The sequence below is a fragment of the Dipodomys merriami genome, unplaced genomic scaffold (assembly GCF_024711535.1).
Source record: "Dipodomys merriami isolate MVZ:Mamm:240054 unplaced genomic scaffold, mDipMer1.0.p SCAF_120, whole genome shotgun sequence".
In the NCBI taxonomy this organism is placed as follows: domain Eukaryota; kingdom Metazoa; phylum Chordata; class Mammalia; order Rodentia; family Heteromyidae; genus Dipodomys; species Dipodomys merriami.
Genome location: NW_027202494.1, coordinates 1,885,108 through 1,910,761, shown reverse-complemented (window position 1 = coordinate 1,910,761; position 25,654 = coordinate 1,885,108). Strand labels below are relative to the sequence as shown.

The window sequence follows — 25,654 nt, the reverse complement described above, 5'->3', positions numbered from 1 at the left end:
CCCATGTGCAAATGGAAGGCGGCCTTACACACGAGGAAACGTTGGTGACACCGCTGGTGTTTGGCAGGCCTTGGTATAAATGTCCCGTAGCAGAGACCCTCCCACCCTGTCTTGGCGTAACAGAGACAATGCACAAAATGTCACGCAAGGATCTGGCACAAAAGAAAAACACTGACCTTGATATTACAAAAAAAAAAAAAAAAATCAACGTTAGGTGGATCAAGAAAGGACTTTGATCACATTTCCTCCAGAAGAGTCTTTATCTTTTAGAGACATGTGCTGAAATATTTATAGATGGAATGATGGGGTACCGCTGGGTTTGCTCCACGGCGCACAGACATGCGCCAGGGCTAGAGATGGCAGACGCTCATGGCAGAAAACTTGGGAACTCCCAAGGCTCGCTCTGTCCACTTGTATGAACCTTGGACATTTTCCACAGCAAGATGTAAGGATAAATGGGGAGATACTTAGGGAAACGTGCAGGCCACCCAAATCCGCATCAAGAGGCCACCCTCGCCTTGTGAGATCAGCAGACATCTTGCAGAGCTGTTCTCCCAGGGCTTCATGACAGCCGGGAGCGGAGACTCACCGGAGGAGGCTGGAGTGAACATAAGGCTGGCGACAGGCATGGGGACCCCAGGAGAACCCCAGAGATCTGAGCAGGACTCAGAAACCAGTCAGAGACCCTGGTGGGTCCCAATCACTGAAATCTTCCTCCATTTTTCTCAGTAGACCCAGCTGTTTGCTTCTCTGTGCACAATGGGTTTCTCCCATAATTCATCAGTGTCCAAACGGCCTCTCCCATGCTCGCCAGCACAGACACCTCTGCTTCTCTGAGCCGTTAATAAATCCAATGACTCACGGGTTGATTGCCCCCACAGTCCAGTGGCCAGCTCTGGGTCCGGTCACCCTGACAGCTGCCCAGAGCAGCCCATGCTCCCTCCATTGACACAGCTTCAGGGGGCTCCTGGTGGCAACCACATCTAATAGCATTTTCAGGCCCGTCTTAGAACTCTATATTCTCTACTTCTTGACACTTTTATGTCAATGTTATTCATTTGTTTACTTATTTACTTGCAGTACTGTAGATTGAAGCCATAGCCTCATGAGAGTTTAGGCAAGCACTCTGCCTCTTGAGCCATGAGCCAGACCTTTTGGCGTGTGTGTGTGTGTGTGTGTGTGTGTGTGTGTGTGTGTGTGTGTGTGTGTGTGTGTGTGTGTGCACTTTTTAAATTTTCATTTATTTGAATGACTCTAATTTCACTTTAATTACTCTTATTAGCACATATTAATACAAAAGGGATTTTCCTTGTGGCATTCCCATAAATGTGTGATTGTGCACTGATGATGTGTGTTTCCATAAATGTGTGTGATTGTGCACTGATAAATTTGCTCCCTTTGTTACTCTCTCTCGGCCCCTTTCCATCTTCTTAACCAATTTTTAATGAGTGTCACTCCTCTGTTGTCACCCACGCACGTAAAATACTTTTCTCATAATCACCCCCTCCTCACCACTCTTTTACCCTCCTCCTCTCCAAACTGTGCCTGCCTTTCTTTCTTTCTTTCTTCCCTTTTTGTCTAGATTCTCCATGTGAAAGAGAACATGCGATATTTCTTCTTATTCTGGCTGATTCATTCTTCCTTACATTCATACGTGCACATACACGCATACACAATGGAGTATTAGTCAGTCATAAAGAATATATATATATATATTCATAGAGAGAGAAGGATCATATAAGCCCAGAAGAATTTAGAATTGGTTTATCTGTTTCTGTGAAAAATGACTCTGGGATTTTTATGAAGTTAAGGAATTACAGAAATGAGAGAAAATGGCTATATCATAGTATGCAAAGTGCATAGTCAAAGGAGGTGTCCGGGGTGGGCAAAGCTGCCCCCGTTCATTTGCTGTGTCTGACAGTCCCGAGCAAGCAGCACATATAGAATGAATACTTATTAAAATGGGTTCTTCTCCTCTTTCTAGCCTGAGGCCAGTCCTAATTATAGACAGAAGGGATCCAGGTACCTGGTCCAGCTGACCTTCCAAATGAGGGCACTGTAGATTATCATCATTTGCTGTGGAGACAAAGGCCTATTGTCAGAACGAGGTGGGGGTGAACGAGCATGAACGAGGGGTGCTCATGCACATATACCAAGCCAGGGATGTAAGCTACACACACAAATAACCTCATTATAAAGTTGACGGTGACAAGAATAGAAAGAGTCATAGGGGATTGAACCATATGGTCCAATTTATTAGTAAGAATTTCATGTAATACAGAGCAAAATCTATCCTCATTATCCTTGCTAACAAATATCGACTCCATACTATATATATATATATATATATATATATATATATATATATGCCAGGCATTGCGCCAAGCTCCTTAAATGGATTATCTTATTTATGTCAACCACAGTCTTCGGCCATTAGACTGTCAGCAAGAGGTTAGATTCTTCCAATAAGTGGTATCCTCTGTGTAAACATAGACTTGTAAAAGTGTTTGCTGGTTAGATTTCCAGTGATCTCTCATCCTCACACACAGAACACAGGCATAGAAATCTTTCTTACTCATCTTGTAATCTTGCAAAACCAGGGCCCAGATGAGGACACCCTCGCTTTTCAAGTTCACTCTTAGTTCTCTGTGAGACTCCAGGGCCGACAGCTTGAGAGCCAGGTCTCCAGGTGCCAGCAGGTGCCAGCAGGTGGAGCCTGCGTGTGTACAGTCTCATAAAGGTAGCTGCCATTGCTTCTCCCCACCTGCAGCTCTCCAGATGGGCAAGAATACTCATTGTCATATCCCCCTCCCAGACTAACCTCCAGACCTCACCCCAGATTCCTGGGAAGGGGATCTAGGGAGAGGATTGGCAAGACAAGGTACAAGGTATGTCATGTAACACATGTGTTACATGTGTTACATGACATATGCATGAGTGGAAATGTCACAGTGATGTTCATTCCTTTGCACAATTAATGTATGCTGGTTTAAAAAACAATCCACGTCCCTCTCTCTTCTCCCTGATGGAGACCTCTGTGTCCAGACCAGACAGCCACTTCCTAATTGTCTGTCCTGTCACTCACCCTATCTTCTCAAAGAGAGAATGAAGTGATTCGTTTCCAGACTGAAAGGGCTGGCGTGCTTCAGCCCATGGCCCACAACGGTGGTGCGAAAATAGGTTTTACATCTGGTATTTGATTTACACGCAGTTTGACAGAAAAGTAACTTTGTTTTTTTCCTAATTAAAGGAAGTAATGTTACAATCCATAATTCCTTCTGCTGTGCTTTGGTAAATGAATGTCTGTCTATTGTTTTTAAATCACAAAGTGAACATCGCTATAGAAATGTAAAATGGTACTATTTCATTTTAATCTATTTAATTTTCCATTCGTGAATTACATAATGGAGTTAAAACATTGAATAGAATTAATAGAATGAGTGTTTAATTAAGCAATAATGAGTTTCTAAATGGGTACTCAAAGAAACTGGCTTATAGTTTATGCAAGAATCAGATAATGGTCTTAACAATGACCATCATAATTGTGTTGAATGGTGTTTTTTAAAGATTTCTTTTTCTGAATTATCTAGGAATAGATTTAACACAAACTCGTTCCTTGATTAGACTTTACTGTGCTTTCACAGTAAATTCTAAATGCCTTTCCTAGCTCACAAGGCTCCACCCATCTCAGCAACCCAAAGCCAAACAGTTCTCCTTGGTCCCCAGTGCAGTCCATCCACAGCCTCCTTCCTGTTGTGCAAACATACAGTCTCCTCCTGCTGCCCGCCCTTCACTCTTGCTGTTCCAGATGCCAGGAGGGCTCTTTCCCCTTCACCTTTGTGACCTCATCCTCTACTTCCAGTTCTCAGGAAATCCTTCCATGCTACATCACGCTACATCACATACCTCCCCTGTGCCACACACTGCTACAGACACCCCCCCCCAAGAACTGGGCAGCCTCTTGTGCAGTTAATATAATTTCATCAGTATATATTTATTATATATTTTCCAGCCTATAATCTCTATGAGAAAATATACCATGTCTGCTTTGTTTACTAGTGTATCCCTAGATGAGTAGTTAGAGGATGGATGTATAGAGGAATGGTAATATACAGAGGATGGATGGATGGATGGATGGATGGATGGATGGATGGGTAGATGGATGGATGATGAATAATTGGATGGATGCATGGATGGATACATGGATGAATGAATGGATGAGTAATAATTGGATGGATGAGTGGATGCATACATGGATGGATGGATGGATGGATGGGTGGGTGCATGATGGGTGAATGGATTGTTGGATGGATGGGTGGATATATACATGGATGAATGAGTAAGTGCATGGGTAGGTGGGTGGATGGATGGATGATGGATAGATAACAGGTAGATGGATAGATAATAACAAATAATGGGTAGACAACAAATGGGTAGACGATAGGCAGATGTGGCTGTTAAGCCCTCACTGCCTCTAAGGACTGGGGAGATCAGCACGCTTGCGCACTCTGAGCACATCATCGCCTTCCCATGCTACTTGGGTTCATTTGCTCACACCCTAAACCAAGCCCTTTAGAAGATATTGCAGCATGAAGATCTCGTTGTTGGGAATCTTTTAGACATGGCTGCAAAAGGGCTTTGTTTACTCATTCATTCATCAGATCTCCAGACCCAGTTATGGGGTAGGCGCTAAAGGTCAGGGTTGACTTATCGACCGAGCACGGTTGATTAATACAGTGGTAGGCCTCCAAAATCAGAAAGAAAAAAATACGAAAATTTGACTTTCAAAGTCAAATGTTAATTGCCTCACATCATAAAAATGAATTTTTAAAGCCCATGAAAATGTATTATGGCAAGAGGGGCCAATGAATGCAAAGTGCCTTGAGTCCACACAAGTCATCCTGCAGGCTCTGCTGGAGACGGGCTGGAAACAGGAGAGGACCTTGCACCCCTGCCTTCCAGAACGTTCTCGCAAATGGAGGCATCAGTCGGTGACTCCACCCCTCAGGGTCTTTCCTGTATGGCTTATCCATCCACATTTTTTCAGCCCTCTGCTCCCACTTCTAGCTAAGATCACCCACTCCTTCATTCTCGGCGCCCTGGGAGGGGCTGGAGATAAAGCAGACAGGAAGTCACCCGCCTCCTCCAATCACAGCTGTACAGTACTCTTAGCCACGTGACACGTGGGTGCACAGGTGGGCCGTCTTCTCACCCGTACATTCCAGGTAACAGCTTCTCTACCTGGCACGGGGTCGGCACGCTCTAGTCTAACATACCGCAGGCCTGTGTGATTGCCTTCCTGTTCCTAAGGTACAGGCATCAGAGCCTGTAGACAGCTTAGGTGATAATGTCCACTGCGACCGGCCGGAATAGAGCTCTGGGCAGCCACAGGAAGGCCTGCACATGGCTATCAAGGGTGAGCCTGAGTAGCAGAATTGGTTGAAAGCAAGTATGATTCGAATCCAAGAGACTTGGGTCTGATCTTTAGTTCACTACAGAGTTTGGATTGCGGTCTCCCTTACTTTCTTCTCTCTGCCACCATCTTCATCTGCAAACTAAAGGGGTTAGAGAGCACCTGTCTCCAGGGTAAACAGAAGTAATCGATCACAGTACTGCACCACACTAAGGCCCAATACCTAGTCAGAGTGCTTGGTCCAGCCACAAAGACAGGCAGTCAGGTGGACACGTGCTTGCCATCCTCAGAATTGGACTTATCCTGTTTCTTACTCCTAGAATATGTATTAGAATTTTCTGGGCAGAAAAGTCTGACTCCCAGACCTTTCCTTGGTCAACTGAATTGAAATAGGACCCAGGGATTTTTTTAAGCTCCATAGGCGATTCTCCTCTGGATGAGAACTGTGAGTTGAGTTTTCCAGCTCAGAAATTCCAAACTTCTGACAGGAGGGACAGAGAGAAGACCAGTAGACTTTCCTTAGCCAAGAATCAGAGAAATCCAGTCAGAATAGTCACCACGGGACCATTTCCGTGCGATAGCACCATTGGCGTCCTGCCTTTCCCGGAGGTTTCCCACCCTGGTACCCCAGCTCAGAATCTTCCAACACCTCTTTCATGGCAGACAAACAACTCAACCAGGTTTGCTGAGGTATGATAGACAAATTAGTTCCTTCCCCGCCCCATCCCCTCCGCTGAGGCCCCAAGATTGAGCCTCACGATTAATGGTTTGAAAGTCAATTAATCTGTGGCTGCTTTTGAAACCTCATTCCTCAAATTACTCCTTTTGGAACACAAGGCCTTTCTGACATCATCTTTACATTCGCGTTGTTACTAATTGAAATTCCAAGGTATTTCTTCTTGCTGTCAGCTTGTTGGTGTTAACCTGTTTATAAAATATTTGCAAACAGATTACTATTCACCCATAGTGTGTCAGAGGTAAGCACTTGAACAATACTTTATGCTTCCAGCTCAAAGGAAATGTGCTAATGATTGCTCATGAAATTCTCTGTCCATGGGACAGCTAATTTTTCATTTATTGATTGATTTCACCACACCTACTTGCAACAAGTATTTGAGATGTAGTACAATAAAAACACAAGTACAAGAAGGCTCTGGACCATTGATCTCTGTTTCCTTAGCAAATGGGCTTTTAGTTGTATGAGTTGGAGGCCAAGAGCTGGGAGGGCTGGAACTGGTTTTCTTCTTCATGAGGAAGAAGGCAGGCATTTCCAGCCCCAACCCTTGGTTTATAAATCCCCAGTCTCTGGTTATCAGATCATCTGGCATCTGGGGTGGGAAAGGCTCAAAAACATAAGCAAATAAAAATGCAAAGACTCAACGCGCCATAGAGTTCCTTTCCGCTTCCCTGATGGTTCAGAGCCACCACCTTTTCTCTTCTGGCTGGCCAGCAACACTGTACCCAGGTTATGTGGGAGACTAGTTAGTCTCATGGCTTCACCTAAGGCCAAGGAAATCTGAGAGGCAGAGTTACAATCCTCCTGGGCTATTAGTTAGTAAATTAGATGCTATGTGTAATGGACCCAATAACATGCATACAGCAAGAGGTCTGTACGTAGTCTCCACTCTGTTTGTTGTTGTTTTAATCATGACAGCCAGGTCCTGTCGCTCACACCTGTAATTCTAGCTACTCAGGAGGGTGAGCTCTGCAGATTGCATTCCAAACCGGCCCAGAGGAAAGTCTAAGACTCTTATCTCCAATTAACCAGCAAAAAGCAGGCAGTGGAAGTAGGGCTCAAGTGGTAGAGCCCCAGCCTTGCGCAAATAAAAAGCTCAAGGACAGCACCCAGTCCTGAGTTCGAGTCCCGGGACACACACGGGCACACACACACAATAGTGACCATCGGTATCTGCCTCGTGTGCAGTTTCAGGCGACGGTGGAGGAAGGAGCCGTGGGCGTCATCGTGAACCTGACCGTGGAGGACAAGGACGACCCCACCACGGGCGCGTGGAGGGCCGCCTACACCATCATCAACGGAAACCCGGGGCAGAGCTTCGAGATCCACACCAACCCGCAGACCAACGAGGGGATGCTGTCCGTGGTCAAGGTGAGTCCTCAGGCCTGGCTCTGCCCCCAGCGCCCACCTCTGCTCAGGCCCCGTCAGAGGGACTGGGTACGAAGTGGCCGCTCCTCGTGGCGCATGCGCAAGCTGACAGCGCCCCCCCCCCGTCTGTCCTTGGTGGCGCATGCGCTTCCTAACCCCCCTGGCTGCCCTTCGTGGCGCACGTGCACCCTGACACCCACCACCGCCACTGTCTTTGGTGACGCATGCGCATCCAGACCTCCCAACCACGCCCCCCCACGTCCTTGGCAGAGCATGCGCATCATGACACCCCCCCCCCCCCGGTCCTTGGTGGCGCATGCGCACCCTGACCCCCTTGTCCCTGGCGGCGCAAGCGCATCCTGACCCCCCCTTGTCCCTGGCGGCGCATGCGCATCCTGACCCTCCCACCCCCCACCCCATCCTTGGTGGCGCATGCGCATCCTGACCCCCTCCCCGTCCGCTCCCCAGCCCCTGGACTATGAGATCTCGGCCTTCCACACCTTGCTGATCAAAGTGGAAAACGAGGAGCCGCTGGTCCCCGACGTCTCCTACGGCCCCAGCTCCACCGCGACCGTCCACATCACCGTCCTCGATGTCAACGAGGGTCCCGTCTTCTACCCAGACCCCATGGCGGTGACCAAGCTGGAGAACATCTCCGTGGGCAGCGTGCTGCTCACGGTGAACGCCACGGACCCCGACTCGCTGCAGCACCAGACCATCAGGTGGGGGGGGGTCGATGGGGGAGCGCTGGGGGGGGACAGCCGGGGGGGGAGGCTGGACGGGGGGGAGGCCGGGAGGGAGGAAGGGGGGGGAGAGGGGGGGAGAGGCGGGGGGGGAGAGGGGGGAGAGGCGGGGGTAGAGGGGGGAGAGGCGGGGCGGGAGAGGGGGGGAGAGGCGGGGCGGGAGAGGGGGGGAGAGGCGGGGGGGAGAGGGGGGAGAGGCGGGGGTAGAGGGGGGAGAGGCGGGGCGGGAGAGGGGGGGAGAGGCGGGGCGGGAGAGGGGGGGAGGCGGGACGGGAGAGGGGGGGAGAGGCGGGGGGGGAGAGGGGGGGAGAGGCGGGGCGGGAGAGGGGGGGAGAGGCGGGGCGGGAGAGGGGGGAGAGGCGGGGGGGAGAGGGGGGAGAGGCGGGGGTAGAGGGGGGAGAGGCGGGGCGGGAGAGGGGGGGAGAGGCGGGGCGGGAGAGGGGGGGAGGCGGGACGGGAGAGGGGGGGAGAGGCGGGGGGGGAGAGGGGGGGAGAGGCGGGGCGGGAGAGGGGGGGAGAGGCGGGGCGGGAGAGGGGGGAGAGGCGGGGCGGGAGAGGGGGGGAGAGGCGGGGCGGGAGAGGGGGAGAGGCGGGGCGGGAGAGGGGGGGAGAGGCGGGGCGGGAGAGGGGGGGAGAGGCGGGGCGGGAGAGGGGGGAGAGGCGGGGCGGGAGAGGGGGGGAGAGGCGGGGCGGGAGAGGGGGGGAGGCGGGACGGGAGAGGGGGGGAGAGGCGGGGCGGGAGAGGGGGAGAGGCGGGGCGGGAGAGGCGGGGGGGGGGGGCAGCGAGGAGCTCGTGGCCGTGGAACGGAACCGGGGCGCTCGGTGGTGAGAGCGGGCCCCGGGGCGCGGCCGGGGCCAGGCGGGCCCGTGTGGGCCGCGTGCGGGGCGGCTTCAGGCCGGGCTGACGCTGGCTCCCAGGCCGGAGGGCCGCAGGCCGGGCGCAGCAAGGTGACCCTGCGTCGGCCGGTGTCCGCCCGGGGGGAGCGCGGCCGCTGGGGGCCCTGGCGCCTGCGGCCCGGGCCCAGCACACCGCGGGCCAGGCCCCCCGCCCCAGCCCAGCGGAGGCCGCTCTCACAGAGATGAAATGGCGTGGCGGCCACCGGGCGGGAGACCGGTGAGCAGTGGCAGGTGGCCGGAGAGGCCTCCCAGGAGGCGGCTCCCAGCAGACCGAGGTCCGTGCGCAGTGAGAAGCGCCGTCTGGCGGGGCTGCGTGTGCAGAGGGGAAGCAGGGCTGCTGGCGGGGCCAGGCTGGGGGGACACTTCCACAGAATCCCCGGGCAGATCCGGTCACCTTGGGAGCTGGGTCCTTCTTGCTGCTGCCCTAATGATCCTGCAGGGAGCAGGCGGTGGAGGAGGGAGGAACTTCACTCTGAGAACTCTTTATTTTTATCTCAAGGAGAACTCTGAACATAGCTGACCAAAAGCCAAAAAGAAAACACTACTGACCCCACTACCTGCCTCTAGCAGTCCCAGTACCCGGCCACGGAGCTGTAATGGGCCCCTCCTTCACACAGCACTGTGGCTCCCCATCTTGGGGTGAACCTTTGTGCCTCTGGGTCCCGCTCCATTGATCTGTTTCTCGGGCATATCCTCTGCTCTTCTCCTTGTCCCCCTCTGTCTCTCCTTTTCTCTCTTTCCCTCTTCATCCTTCTTTCTCCCCACCGCTGGTCCTCCTCCCTTTCTCTCTCCATTTATTTCTTCCCTTCTACTCTTCCTCCATTTGCCTTTATTCCTCTCCTCCTCTTCTTCCTCTTCCTCAAGACAGAAATCAGGCAGGTTAAAAGTCCTTGAGAGCCGGGCACCGGTGGCTCATGCGGGCTCATGCCTGTAATCCTAGCTACTCAGGAGGCTGAGATCTGAGGATTGCGATCCAAAGCCAGCCTGGGCAAGAAAGTCTGTGAGACTCTTATCTCCAATAAACCACCAGAAAAGTAGAAGTGGCACTGTGGCTCAAGTGGTAGAGCGCTCGTCGTGAGCTGAAGAGCTGAGGGACAGCGCCCAGGCCCAGAGTTCAGGCCCCACAACCAACAAAACAAAACAAAAAAGTCCATGAGACCCATTCTTTGCCAGTGTTTCAGTAATAGGTGAATTTCTTGCTTATGGCTTGTGTCTTATCTTTACTACAAAGTGGAGGTAGTTCATGGAGGTAACTTTTGAAAAGTCAGTTATACACAAAGAAAGAAAGAAAATGTCCCTGTCACTTCCCTGCCCTTTCACATCGCCCCCCCCAGGAAGTCCTTTTTGACAGGGTGGGTTGGGCCCCTTCAGTCATGTATTCTCTGTCTCAGAACCAGACATTTTTTTACTTCCCAGCATGTAGCAAACAGCTGTCCATGTTAAGAAAGAATCCCATTATTTTTCATCTCTGAATAATATACAAGTATTCCATTACAGGGATCTACTCATTTGCCTTTTGCATTTCCAGATTGAATACTTAATACTGTGTCTAATTGTTTGCAATTTTTTTAAGATACTAGGCCTGCCTGTAGCTACATTATTTAATGCATCATTAATTTTCTGAAGATAAGTCTCTGAAAAGACTTTTCTGGAGCAAATGTATTGATATTGTGAAGGCTTTCTGAGATACACAGAAATCCTTGGCTTTTATATCCAGGCAGTCCAATTTTATCTGTTTTTCCTTATGATTTCTAAATTGGTGTAGAGATCGCATTGATCCTGACGTGTCCTAGAACAGAGCAGCTGTCAGGCCCATCTGCCCTCCTGCTGCATGGTGGGACTTGGGCACCCTCCATCTGCCCCCAGATCTTGGGACTCTTCCAAGCTCTCCTGGGGAGTTGACCCATGCAGTGAGCCTGTTGGCTAGTTGATGGTAGGAGCATCTCCATGGTGCTGGTGCTAACGTGGGAATTCACAGCTATGTCTGCTCAGTTCTCCTCTGTGACACGGTGACCCCAGGGGACTGGCCTTTCCACTGGGTCCCTGATTTGTTTATGTTGTAGATGCAGCTAGCAGCTTAGACATCCGAGCAGCCTGGGCGGGCTACTCCATCCTCTGTACAATCAGGGATTCTGTGCAAGCATCCTGGTAGAAATTCCTATGCTAAACATTTTTCAGACAGAAGTCATCCTGTCCAGACTCTGTGGCAAACAATTTCACAGCAGCAACTTTGCCTACACATTGAATATATAAGATCTGTGCAGAGGAAAAATATTGCCCCTACCCACGTAAAATTACATGTACTGCTCAACATTTTTTCTTTCTTGGCGGGGGAGGGAGAGAGCCATTTATCCAGGGCGTCTTGCAAGCGTATATCAAACACTATGTCTGCAGCAAATAAGTTTGGCTGAATGCCTCAGGAAAATCTAGAGTGATATCGGTTCAGAAACAACAGAAGTGTGGGTTTTCCTCACTTAAAACAAGTTCAGAGCAGAGTGGCCAGCTGGGGCAGTAGGACAGCGTTCAGGGAAGTCAGGACCCCCCACCCCCACCCCCGGGCCTCATTGTTTACCAGCCTCTTCCTCGTGATCTGTGGTGGCTGCTAGGGCTCCAGACTCCAGCCTTCATATCTGTATTCCAGACCACAAGGGGGAAGGGCGGGAAGAGAAAGAGGGATACTTCCTGTCTGTTCTATTCAAATCTCATTAGCCAAAATTGGTCATACGACCACCCCCACCTTCAAGAGATAGGAATGTGGCCACTTGACTAGATGGCAGTGTGTTAGCTTCTAAAACTGAAGTTTTCTACTGAAGAACAGTGGACATCAGGAGGTGACTAGCAGATTCAGCCATGTGGAGAGAACCTTCCAATGCAATACAAAAACTACAGGATAAAGGCTGGAGGAGTGGCTCAACTGGTAAAAGCTCTTGCCTAAATTCAATCTACAGTATAGAATTAGTATTAGTCATCATTCCATTACTGTAACAAAACACCTGGGATAATAAAAAAGAAAGGTTTCAGTGGTTCAGTTCCAGAGATTGCAACCTGTGATCAAGTTGGCATGAGATAGCTCACTGCAGCACATGAACTATATGCTCACCCTAGCACAGCTAGGAAGCAAAGACAGGAAGTAGGAGGGGCAGCTCCCATTGGCCCTTGGAGGCCACGTCTCCTATGATATAACTTCCTCCCACGAGCCCCATCACTTCCCAGTAGCACCAGGGGCTGAGGAGAGTTACCCCAAGTGTAGCATCTAAAGACACCGGAATTTTGCACAATTAAGGTAGCAGGTGAGTGTGTTGCTAGATGACACTACTAGAATGAAATACAGGGACCTCAGCTGTTCATTTATGCACTCAAAAGTGTGTGTGCAAGAAGAACTCACTACAGGCTTGGCATATATTCATTAGTGAAAGAATATTCCATGTTGAACCTGTACAGAGAGCTGGAGCTCACAAGAGCACAGAGCCACAAAGGGAGAAATTAACAAAATAAAGTAAAATAAAACTGAAATTAACCAATCCCAAATATCCATGATGTCAGGACAACTTACATCATGCATTTACTATTGGTACATCTCACCTGGCAAGAAGAATGTCTCAGTAGACACCAGGGGAGCAGGTGGCAGTTCATTATTGACAGTTTTTCAACTGTCAATTGATTCAAAAAGAAAACTGGACAAAAATTTTTTAAGTTTCAGTTTTTTCAGGAAAATAAATGTTCTTGTAACATAAATGCATTCTAGTATATTTCAGATGATTTGGGAATGAGGCCTACTGTAGACTGGAAAAATCTTTAGAAGCTTAAAAGCTTAAAAGTATTTTCAGGGGGTTTGGTTTTTGTTGTTGTTGTTTGGGAGTTTTGGTTTGTTTGTTTTTTGTTGGTTTTTTGCAATTTTGAGGTTTGAACTCAGGGATTTGTGCTTACTTCACAAGCAGATTACATACGCTACCACCTGAACCATACCCCCAGCCATTCTTGCTGTTTATTTTGTTAATAGGGTCTTGATTTTGCCCCAAATGAGCCTTGCTGTGATCCCCTAGCTACATTTCCCAAGTGGCTAGGATGACATATGCACCAGACAGCACCCAGCTTTTTCTGGTAAGATGGGATCTCCCAAACTGATTTGTCTGGGTTGGCCTCAAACTTCAAACCTCTCAATCTGCACCTCCCCAAGAAACAGGGACTACAGTCGTGAGCCTCCACTGTCCGACCCGGGTTCAGTGGCCTTCAAAAAGTCAAAGCCCAGTGGCGGGCCTGGCCTAAATGCAAAAACTCACAGCACAAGCTCAGGCACTGGGTTAGGAGAGTCAGCGAACATTTTTTGTGCATGAGCAGACATAAGCTATTATTGTTTATAATTTTCAAACATTGATAAGGTTTAGCAGGCAAGAAAACATTTGTGAATGGCCTTGTTTTAAATGGGTCCCAGGCAGGGTCATCAACCCCAGAGGGGCGCCAGTGGAACACAGGCCCGGGAAAGTTCCATAAAGAGCCTTTTCCAGCCACCAAGCCTTCTTCAGAAGCCTTGATCCAGGTGGAGCCTATGCTCCGAACACAGCACATCTGAATGAGATCCAAACTAGCCCTCCTCCCTCTGAAAAACACACTCCTTCCTCCTGATTTCTTTGGAGCTCTGTCTAGGTGTGTTTTCGATCCCTGCATCCAAACTAGAAAGAACGCAGCATGGAATGATGACAACTCCACCCCAAAAGAGTATTTCAATGCCCAATTTCAACTTACCAAGCCCTTTTCTTCAACACCTCGTTTAATACTGAGCACTTTTAAGGAAAATCACACACATACACACACACACATTCGTCATTGGCTGGCAGAAGGAGCTTTTATTCTGGACTTCTAAGACTTTTGTTAGCAGAAAGTGAGTCAAGTAGCTTGCTATCCTCAGAAACAGAGAAGACCAGAGCATGGAGGGCCTAGCCACTTATGAAGAAGAGGGAGGGCTTTGAACCCCCCCAAAAAACACATTTCAAAACCAGACTTAAGCATCTTATATGAGGTGACTCCCACCTTTAAAATTTTAATCACAAGCTAAAGGCTAAATAATAACATTTCTACCTGGGGAAATTAAGAAGAGCATTTCCATCTATTAAAATATATTATTGATGTTTTATCTTAATTAAAAGTGGTGACTGACCCCAATAATCAGATTTGGGGATAGGTGGGGGGTTGTTGTTTTTAATGAGTTAAGATATTTCTTTCTGGAGTCAACAAAGACAAAGCTTGAGATATAAATGAGCCATTTGCGGTGGTGCCTTTGTACTTTTTAATTAAAGTGATGTCCTTCCGTTGGAAGTTATGGTAGCAATGCATTTTATTGCTTCTCTGCTGTGGAATTTTTAATTATTTATGTAAATGTATTAGCACAGCCAGCCTTATTTTTAGTGGTCAGATTTCCCCCCTTCTGAAAGTACCAGTGGGAAACAAGGCCTCATCAATTACATAAATGAATTTTTTTAAGTGTAACATCACCATTGTCTAAAAATAGAAGCTTGGTTTTTATAATGACCTAGAGACGAACGTTTTCACTGTTCACTTCAGTTACAGCTAGCCATGTGGCTAAACAGTGGAAAGGTGGTTTTTTTTTTAAACTAATTGTCCAGCTTCTCGAGTCATCTGTCTGCATATCTTCTTATACATTCACTGGGGAAGCAGGCTTTCTTAGTTGTAAACATACCTTCAAATTGGCGACGTTTGAATATAATTACAGTGGTCCTTGTCAGCCAGGGAAATTAATTCTCAGAACCAGTATAGAAAACATTCACAAATGTTAGCGTTGTTTCTTGTTGGATATTTTTAGCGTTGTTGGACCTGCTTAGCGTTTTTCTTTCATTTAGATAAAGGCATTTGAACTAGAGCAGGGTCGCTACCTATATAGTGAGATGGAAAGGTGGACCTTCAGGAATGCAAGGAAAGAACCCAAGCTTTTGGTTATCTGAGACCAGCTGCCAATCACCAACACTAGCCAGCCAATGAACACATGAGATCCTGAAAGGGGCTGACCTCAGCTGTGGCTCCCCTACAGGAATGACCCTGTAGGCTGTCATGTGACCAAGCACTGCTCCCAAAATGCTTTGCAGACAACTCTGCTGTTTAAGGGAGGGCTGGCTCTCCTTGTGTGTTCTAATGGCACTGTTGAGCCCTCTGCTCCTAATCTTACCTCAAGGCACCAGCTGATGCCATTAGAACACACAGGGAGAGCCAGAGAAGGCACAGAGGATCCCAAACGCGCTGGCTCAGGGACCAGGAGGCAGAGCAGGAGCAGGTGATCTGGATGCCGGGGAGGCCCAGACTAGAGACAAAACTCTGTCATCAGTATCCAGGTGGCATGTGATCCGGAGAGTTTGAGTGAGGGTAGATAAGAAAGGAGGCAGACACAGTCAGCTTGCTGTTCCCGCTACAAGTTCGTGAGGCAAATCATCTTATAAAGAGAAAAGGGCTACAGGGAAGACAGCGCCATTAGAGCCAGCCTGGGCAAAAAGCTAGCAAGATTCCATTTCAGTCCCTGAGCCAGCTGTCATGGTGTGTGCCTGTCATCCCAGCTACTCAAGAGGCTGTCCATGGGAGGATTGTGGCCAGAGGCCACAAAAACATGGGACCCTACCTTAAAAAAAATAGGGGGGAGAAAGGCTGGGGATATGTGACACTGTGCCTGTCATGCAAGTACAAGGTCCCTGAGTTCAAGACCCAGCACTAGCAAAATAAAAGGAGAAGGGAGAGACAGAGAGAAGCAAAGAGATAGACAGGGTACTTTTGGCTCACAGTTTGGAAATACCACTCTGTGATCGTCAGGCCTAGTGACGGATGCTATGCCCACATAGCATGGCGGAAGCATGCGGCAGGGTAGATAGTATCAGCCTCGGGGTAAGCCAGGGAGGAAAAAGAGAGCAAGGACAGTCAGGGCCTCGGGAGCCCCTTTGAGGGCACCTCTCCAGCCATGGGGCCCTCTCCCAGCAGCACTGGCGGTGAGGATCGAGCCTTCAGTGCATGGGCCTATAGGGCACATTTCAGACCCAAAATCCAGCACTGGCATAAACCATGCCTGCCTCACTCTGAAAATTATCAGCTGGGCTTGACATGAAAAGAGAAATCGCTGATTGACAAACAAATAAATAAATAAAATCTAGAGTGCAGCCAGGTGTGGTGGGTGATGTCTGTAATCCTGGCTGCTCAGGAGGCAGATATTAGGAGGCTCACAGTTCAAGACCAGCCCAGACAAAATGGTCAAGAGACACCCCATCTCAAAACAGCTATGTGCAGTGGTGTGGGTAGGAGGGTCAAAATGTTGGCACAACACTGCATCCTTTGTGCCAGGAATCTGGGGAGACGGTCAGCGCAGCAGGGCATTGGTCTTTGAGCTTCCTGCTTGTGATTCCACTGGGCACAGAGCTGTGAGTGATGCCTGGCGTTCCCAAGCACAGACACCAGCAGAAAATACACAGACCCAGGCCCCTCTCAGAGGTAGTCATGGTGCTGCCGGCCTCCAGTCCAGCAGTATGTGCTCAATAAGGTGTCCCTAACCTGAAGCACATGTCAACAAGCGTCTGGTCTCCTTGACAACACGAGTAGACCAGAGACCATAATCCCATATTCCGCCAGGAGCAGTGGCTCCTCACGGGCTAACCCGGCGTCTGAGGGGAGGTCAGTGACTGATGGTCGCCCGCCCTGGCTGGCCTGCGTGGTCAGTGTCTGTCCCCTCTCGCCATGACCCAGGTACGGACGTGAACCACACCTGTGTATCGCAGAAGGAACTCAGCAAATTTTAATTTGTTTGATGAGTAAATTACAAATGAATGATTTCCAAAGTTCACGTTTACCAGGCATGAGACCGTAGTGAATCCTATTCAGGAGTTGATAATGCCTCTTTGCCATGGCTTAAAAAAAAAAAAAAAAAGGATTCCATCAGGGCCTGACTTTAATCAACAGAGCAAATGAAAGCTAATTAAACATCTTCATTTAATTATTACTTGAAGCTCTTCCTAGTTTGCACCTCCCCTGGAGCTTTGGAGACGAGAGGAGATGTCTCTCCCTGGCCCTCTCCCCCAGCACCCCTGGATGGGCCCTCAGCACCCCCCAGAAGGGGCCCCCAGCGTCCTTGGACAGGCCTCAGCCCTGGGGACAGGCCACGGCATGGCGCTGCCCAGGCCACTGTGCAGCCAGGCCCTGTCACCACGAATGAGTGTGGTGCACAAATAGAGCTAGAACCTGTCCTCTTTTACACACACACACACACACACACACACACACTTGCCCAACTTCCTTCACTCAACAGAATATCTGGGGGGGCTCCTCCCATGGGGCCTGCATCCCCAGTCTCTTAAGATCCCGTGTAACCAATTCCACTCCATCCAGCCCCTGTTCTCAAGGAGCTTGAGGCTTGCTTTTAACAAGGCAAGGATTGTCACAGAACTACTAGGGTCTCACTCTCTTTAGAAGACCGTGGTGGTTTTTATCCGATAGCTGATACCCTCCCACCGGAGTTGTCTGTGTGGCTGTGTATGGGCAGGGCACTGTTACTGGGGGCACAGTTTGAATCAAGCAGAGCGACTCCCTCCTGGCAAACAGTAAGTAGGTGAACGGCTAACAGGATTGTTCACATTGACAGGTGTTACCAAAGATGCCTGAGAAGTAGTCTAGAAGGAAATGTTGAAGATGTTGAAGGACCAACATCTGGCCAGGGGAGAGGAGGGGAGCAGGAAGTTCAGGAGCGTATCCCTGCTTCTCTCACGTGCAGGTTTTTCCACAGCAATCTTATAATTCCCTTTTTCAGTCCTTTGAATGCTTTCTAAGTTGCAATACATCCTCATTGTATAAAACTAATAAACAGCTCAGGATGGAGGAACAAATTAGAGCTGACCTCTAACCCCACCACCCCGAGGCGGCCGCTATCGCATTTCACGTGGCGAGTTCCACGGGCAGAGCGAGCGTTCTGTTTCATTTCGGTGTAATTAACCAGGCCGTGGGAGCCGCTGTCGGCTTCCTGGGGAGCTGAGTTGTGGGTTTGTTTTTTTTTTCAGAGCTACTAATTTTTGATTAACAAGAATGAGAGCAACATTTAAGAGGAACGTAATTACACCTTCCTCCCCAGCTCAACCGAACAACACGTATTTCCCCAGGAAGAGCCGAGTCAGGACTCAAAGGACACATGGCTCTGAGCCAGGGGACTGGGAAGGACGTTTTTCATGTCACCGCTGAAACAGGTGTACGAGCACTCCAACAGTGAAGCATCTCGGCCGTGGGTTGGGGACCCAGCGGAAGCCAGGCTGAATAATAACTCACTTTGTCATTATTTAATTCTGTGGCGGCCGCCGCTAGTGATCCAGGATAGAAAGCTTCAGTCCCCCAAAAGATGCAAGATTCCGTGTCAGGATGCTTAAGACCAGAAGAGGCAGGAGGGGGGCTGCTGGGCCCCTCAGGGGGGCTGCACTGGATGTCCGGCCCCTGATCTACGTCTTTGGGGGTCCTGGGGTGGGGCGGGGAGAGGCTGTATGGGGATTGAATTCATGGCCTTGCCCTGGCTAAGCAGGTGCTCTTGCCACGTGAACCACGCCTTCAGCCCCTTTTTGCCTGTTACTTTCAAGGTCAAGCTCAGGTTGATGCCTGGCTGCGATGCTGCTGTGTGTGCGTCCCCGCTGCTGTTTGTGTAGTGGTGTGTGCCCCATTGCAGAGCACTGAGTGAGAGAGGGTTTCTAGAACATTGTCTAGGGATGGTCTTGAGCTGTGGTCCTGTGGTCCCCTGATCGCTGGCCTCCCAGTAGCTGGGATTACAGGCTTGAACCAACACATTGGGCTGATGCACATCTGTTCAAAATGACAGACTTGCATGCCTCCGTCTTCAGTCCCTTCAGTCCACCTGTGTCCTCGGACTGCATCCCGGGTGCCGTCACAGAGGCCATGTCTGGTCATCAGCAGCGTCCACACAGGGCTGTTCTACCAGCCATGGGCGGAGAGACCTTTACCCTGTGGGAGGCTGAAGAAACAGCAGATCTGGAACTTCACTGTCTGTGTGGGAGTCCCCAGCACTTGCTAGTTCAGACACCTGTCCAGTGTCTCCTCGACCTCCTCACTAGGCAGCCAAGCGAGTGGCCTACCCCTCAAGCCCTCCCCAACCCCTCAGCCCTCCTTCAGCCCTCCTCAGCCCTCCCCAGCCCCCCTCAGTCCCCCTCAGCCCTCCTCAACCCTCCCCAGCCCTCCTCAGCCCCTCCTCAGTCCCCCTCAGCCCCTCTTCAGCCCTCCTCAGCCCCCCCAACCCCCTCAGCCCTCCCTCAGCCCTCCCTCAGCCCTTCCCAGCCCCCCTCAGCCCCCCTCAGCCCTCCTCATTCCCCCTCAGCCCTCCTCAGTCCCCCTCAGCCCCCCTCAGCTTCCCTCAGCCCTCCTCAGTCCCTCCTCAGCCCCCCTCAGTCCCCCTCAGCCCTCCCTCAGCCCCCCTCAGCCCTCCTCAGCCCCCCTCAGCCCTCCCTCAGCCCCCCTCAGCCCTCCTCAGTCCCCCTCAGCCCCCCTCAGCCCTCCTCAGTCCCCCTCAGCCCTCCCTCAGTCCCCCTCAGCCCTCCCTCAGCCCCCCTCAGCCCTCCTCAGACCCCTCAGTCCCCCTCAGCCCTCCCTCAGCCCCCCTCAGCCCTCCTCAGCCCCCCTCAGCCCTCCCTCAGCCCTCCTCAGTCCCCCTCAGTCCTCCTCAGCCCTCCCTCAGCCCCGCTCAGCCCTCCCTCAGCCCCCCTCAGCCCTCCTCAGTCCCCTTCAGCCCTCCCTCAGCCCCCCTCAGCCCTCCTCAGACTCCTCAGTCCCCCTCAGCCCTCCCTCAGCCCCCCTCAGCCCTCCTAAGCCCTCCCTCAGCCCCCCTCAGCCCTCCTCAGCCCTTCTCAGCCCTCCTAAGCCCTCTCTCAGCCCTCCCTCAGCCATGCTCAGCCCTCCCTCAGCCCCCCTCAGCCCTCCCTCAGCCCTCCTCAGTCCCCTTCAGCCCTCCCTCAGCCCCCCTCAGCCCCCCTCAGCCCTCCCTCAGCCCCCCTCAGCCCTCCCTCAGCCCTCCTCAGCCCCCCTCAGCCTTCCCTCAGCCCTCCCCAGCCCCCCTCAGCCCTCCCTCAGCCCTCCCCAGCCCTCTCTCAGCCCTCCCTCAGCCCCGCTCAGCCCTCCCTCAGCCCTCCCTCAGCCCTCCCCAGCCCTCCTCAGCCCCCCTCAGCCCTCCCTCAGCCCTCCCCAGCCCTCCTCAGCCCCTCGGCCCCACAGTGCAGCTCCGCTTCAGCACCACGGTCAGTTCTCAGCCACCTCTCCGCCCAGTTCTAACTCGGGCTGCCAGGGCTCTGTGGTGACCCCATCTTGCCCAGGGGCCTCCTCGGCCCCCTTCAGCCAACCTGGCACCCCAGGCCCAGCTGCGGGTGGACTGGCCCAGGCAGCACAGGAGCAAAGGGCCGTGGGACTTTGGGCAGGTCACTCAGGCGCTAAGAGCGTGCTGTGTGTGTGTTAGCTGTGATTGTGTTGCTTGGCGACTCACCCAGCTGTGGCCTGGCCTGGAAACCTTCTATCTGACAGCCCTGCCAGGACACGGCTGCCCTGCCCCCGAAGTCGCTTGGGATGCTCCACAGCCTCGCTCAGAGGTCCTCACCCCTTCCTCCTCCACCCGCGTCATCTGTGTCCAGCCTTCCCTTGGGCAAGATCCTAAGAATGTGCTCTGGTACCAGGGGCCAGGCGGCGGGGGGCGGAGGAGCAGGGGGGAGTCCAGGTAGTGCGGGGGGGCGGGGCTGGGGGGTGGAGAAGCCCACCAGCCCTTCAGAGGGCCGCACACAGCAGCCGTCTTCTTCACTTGTGCTATTCTGCTGCGTAAAAACACCTCATGGTCACGTAATGTCGTTGATGTCAGAAGCCTAGATAGAACAGGAGCCAGGGAGCCAGGGCTGCTGGCGGAGCAGAGCCGCACCTCCCTAAACCCCCTAAAAGGGGCTTCCGAGCTCCCTCCTCCTGGGCCAAAGGCCAAAGCCAAGAGGCGGTTTCTTTGTTGGGTGACTCCTGTCAAAACAGAGCTACATCCTTGAAACAAAACAAAATGAAATGCCCCCCAAAAAAACCATTTTGTCAAACAGTGCCTTGAAAACACAGGCACAACACAGGCTGTGCAGAGTGGTGCCGTTCCTGAAGACCTGCTGCATTATGTATCAACTTTTTACAAACAGTTCTGCTCTTCCACACCAGTAATTCCACTCTGAGGAATTTATCTCGAAGAAATCAGAAACACTGTCAGAAACATACGCCCTTAGGAAACAGATTCTTGTGCGGAGCTGTGCACTGAAGGCTTATTTATGATAGCAAAAAGTTAGAAAACTCTCCATGTCCAACAATGGGAAATTGCCTAAATGCATAATAAAGCAGCCAATGAGTGAGTAATAGGTACTGGTGCAAAGCAAGTTTTGCAAGAAGTTTTCAGCTGAGAAGTGCTCCTGGTGTTAGCTGAAGCAGGGGATCTAGGGGCCCCCCAGCTGGCGAGCTGTGCCATGAAAGGGAGGTACCTTGAATGAAATCCCCAGGTTTTCCAGGCACTGGTGGCTCACACCTGTAACCCTTGCTACTCGGGAGGCTGAGATCTGAGGACTGAGATCCAAAAGAAAAGTATATGAGATTCTTATCACCAATGAACTACGCAGAAAAAGCTGGAAATGGCTCAAGTGGTTGAGTGCTAGCCTTAGCACAGAGAGGCTCAGGGACAGTGCCCAGGTCCTGAGTTCAAGCCCCAGGATCAACAGGGAAAAAAGAAAAAAAGAAAAATAAGGGATAGCACCCAGGTACACACACATACTCTCTCTCTCTCTCTCTCTCTCTCTCTCTCTCTCTCTCTCTCTCTCTCTCTCTCTCTCTCTCTCTCTCTCTCTCTCTCTCTCTCTCTCTCTTTCTCCAGATTAGCATGCTCTCAGGGGCTCCTGGAATGAATGAGTTACATCTTCTCCTTCAGTATTTTCAAGTTCTCAATGCTGACCACATGCTTTTATAAACAGAAAAATATTCTTTTGTGAGACCTAGGGCTTGAACTCAGGGCCTGGGCACTGTCCTTGAGGGTTTTTTTGTTTTTGTTTGTTTGTTTGTTTGTTTTTGGCAGACGGGGGGAGTGTTGTTGTGGTTGTTTTTTCTCAAGGCTAGTACCCTACCACTTTGAGCCACAACTCCACTTCTGGCTTTTTGGTGATTAATGGGAGGTAAAAATCTCATGGACTTTCCTGCCTTGACTGGCTTTAAACTGTGATGCTCAGATCTCCCCCTCCTGAATAGCTAGAATTAAGACATGAACAAGTACCCAGCTGGAAAACAAAAACAAAAAACGCAATTTTCAGGAAGCATGGAACAAGGACTTGTTTCCTCTGCCATGGATTCAGAGGTACCAGGGTCCTTGCTCCATGTTTGCAAGAACTCGGATGGGGGCCCAAATCACCAGGCCCCTGAGTCTGTAGGCCATATGCTCCAACGGCTACCACGGGACTGGCCTCTTTCAGCCATCGGCAGGTCAGCCAGAACTCCATATGTCCTGATGACCCATCACACAGCCCATGTTTTTGTTTGTCCGTTTTGGGGCCTGAACTCTGGGCCTGGGCGCTGTCCCTCAGCTCTTCAGCTCAAGGTGAGCATTCTACCACTTGAGCCACAGCGCCACTTCTGGCTTTTGCTGCTTATGTGGTGCTGAGGAATCAAACCCAGGGCCTCATGCATGCAAGGCAAGCGCTCTACCACTGAGCCACCTTCACAGCCCAACAGCCTTGTTTTGCAAGGAGAGATGAGACAGCGATTCCTTCCTGAGTTCTTTAAAGGCATTCCTCAGTATCTGCAAAGCCACACGGGCCCTCACCCAAACCTCCCGGCCCAGCCAGCCCACGCCCTGTTACAGGCACAGAAGGCCGTGGGGATGTGTAAGGCATTTGGCTTCTCACCTGGAGATGTGGTTTCCTACTTGATCGGGAGAATAAAACTGCTAAGAGACAAGTTAAGGGGCAGATCGAGATGCATTTCTGGTGTTCTCTCAGAAGTGAGATTTCAGAATGGTTTCAAGTGGACAGGTTGTAAAGACGAGAGAGAGAATGAGCAAAAACAGTAATAATAGTTTGCCCTGAAGGCACAATAAAATAAACTATATATCCATCCTAGCCTCGATGCCAGAATGCTAACACTGAGCTGGCTGGACGCGCCCCGCACACCCAGCCGATCACAAGCTGCCTGCCTTCGGAAGCAACGTTTGGGGTATTCTGGGAAGTACGCCATGTATGGGTTCAACCAGACGTGTCCCCCCTTGGGGCTCAGGCCACTCCAGGGACTCAATGCTCATTTCTCGCCAACTCGAACTCTGTACTGTTACCATAATGGGGGGGGGGGGGGAGGGGGGAATCTTCCAAAGTTCAATTGGAATTTGTTTCCTGTTAACGTAGTAATAAAGATCCAATGTCAGGAAAATAGTTCCAGCGTGAGCAAGCTTGCACTGCTTGCTATGCAGTGTGGAGACCACCGTCCCCCACACACCCACGTCCGGCCTCCCTGGGGCACTGGGGGGACCTTGGTGGAAACTTGTAGAAACTTGTAGATTTTTCTGATGTCATCTGAATCATTTCATTGAGATGAATCTTTCTTTTTTTTGGGGGGGGGGGGGGGGGGTCCAGTCGTGGGGCCTGAACTCTGGACCTGGGCACTGTCCTTCAGCTCTTCAGCTCAAGGCTAGCACTCTACCACTTGAGCCACAGCACCACTTCTGGCTTTTTTCTTTTTGCTTATGTGGTGCTGAGGAATCGAACCCAGGGCCTCAGGCATGCAAGGCAAGCGCTCTACCACTGAGCCACCTTCCTAGCCCCTGAGATGAATCTTTCTATGAAGCTGAAATCCATCTTTCATGGATTTTGACTAGGTTTCAAGAATACATGCTTTCCTGAAAACTGGTATGGGAGTTCCTCAAAACAAAAATCTAAAAACAGAACTTCCAGCAAATGGAGCATTAGTCAGCCACAAAGGAGGATGAATGAAATTATGTCACTGAGGGTAGCGGATGAGACTGGAGATGACCAGACCAGGTTAAGATAACCCAAGCTCAGAAGGACAAAGGTCACATGCTTTCTCTACACAGAAGCTTAGACCACAAATTAAATTAAGCATACACACACACACATACACACACACACACACACACACACACACACACACACACACACACACACACACACACACACACACACACACACACACACACACACACACACACACACACACACACACACACACGACCAGAGGTGCAAAGAGAGAGAACTTATTTGCAACTGGGCCTGTTTTTGAGGGCTCTTGAGGAGAAGAAAAGAGACCAGTAGAGGGTAAAGAACATGTATGGGACTAACTACATTGTGTCCGGGTGTCATGATGACCTCACTAAACACAATGAAAACGTCTTCAGTCTGAAGACGCACAGGGACCAAGGGACAGGAACAGAGGCTGGAGTCAAACATGGTGAGGAGAGCCAGAGACTCGGAGAACACACATCGTGCCTACACCCTCCAAAAGGACCACAGCTCTGCCCAGACCTTTGAGCTTAGACCCTGACATCCAGAACCGTTGAGATGATGAATTTAAGTTGTGTTAGGCCTTTAGGCTGTTAGCAGCATGCAGGAACCTAAGATACCATCGCCCGTCTATTTCCACTACTAATACATGAAGGTCCCCGCAAGCACCCTGCCGACCCATGCCACCCACCACCTAAAACCCACCACCCGAGGGGCTGGGCACGCCACAGCTCGGGAATGGTGCCTTCACCATCCTGGTGTCCCCCCGGGGTTCCCACAGAGCCCTTACAAAGAGCAAACACCCAGCAAACATTTATCTAATTACCCAGAAAGCTAGTGTCAGGTTGTTCCCCGTGGTGAGACTCTCAAAACACATTTGTCACCAGGCCTATTTATATTTGTCCCGAGCTCGTCATGCATGATGGGAGGAGAAAGAAATGAGTAATTTCATTTTTCCTCTGAGGAAGTCAACATTTTTTTAGTAGGAAGTCAGCATTGTATTCGCGAGGGTTATGGTCCTGTCCAGTCCAGCCTGCGCACCCGCCCTGGGTGTTGGACCCACCATCACGGTCAGACATACGGGAAGGTTCTTTGACCTAGCTTCCTGACCCGATGGGTTTTCTTCTCAGTTGATTATATCCGCCTCTCTTGAGTTACCTGGATCCCTAGGAAAAAGAGATCTCTGAGAAGCTTATTCATGCTACCGGCCTTGGGTGACTGAATGGCACAAAGCGAATGGCTTGTGTTTAGATGACTGGAATCTACTCAGTGTGGGCCTTTGCCATGGCAGTGTGCTTCCCCTCCCCCCCCCCCGTGACATTTGGCAGCATCTCGGATATTTAGATGGGGTTCTACTGGCATCTAGTTGACAGGGATCAGGGTAAACTCTAATATGTACACAGCCCTTCTGCAGCCAAGAATTACCAGCCCTGCCAGGCACCAGTGGCTCACACCCGTAATCTGAGCTACTCAC

At 50.9% G+C, this 25,654-nt stretch overlaps 1 protein-coding gene across 2 annotated transcripts in view; it reads left to right on the top strand.

Moving 5' to 3' along the window:
- LOC138823539 (cadherin-13) overlaps window positions 1-25,654 on the top strand; it is a 711,572-nt gene that overhangs the window by 657,262 nt on the left and 28,656 nt on the right. For both annotated transcript variants that reach the window (XM_070016920.1, XM_070016918.1), the window contains exons 9-10: window positions 7,338-7,520; window positions 7,986-8,239. In XM_070016920.1, coding sequence (XP_069873021.1) covers window positions 7,338-7,520; window positions 7,986-8,239 — 437 coding nt within the window. The remainder of the gene's footprint in view (window positions 1-7,337; window positions 7,521-7,985; window positions 8,240-25,654) is intronic.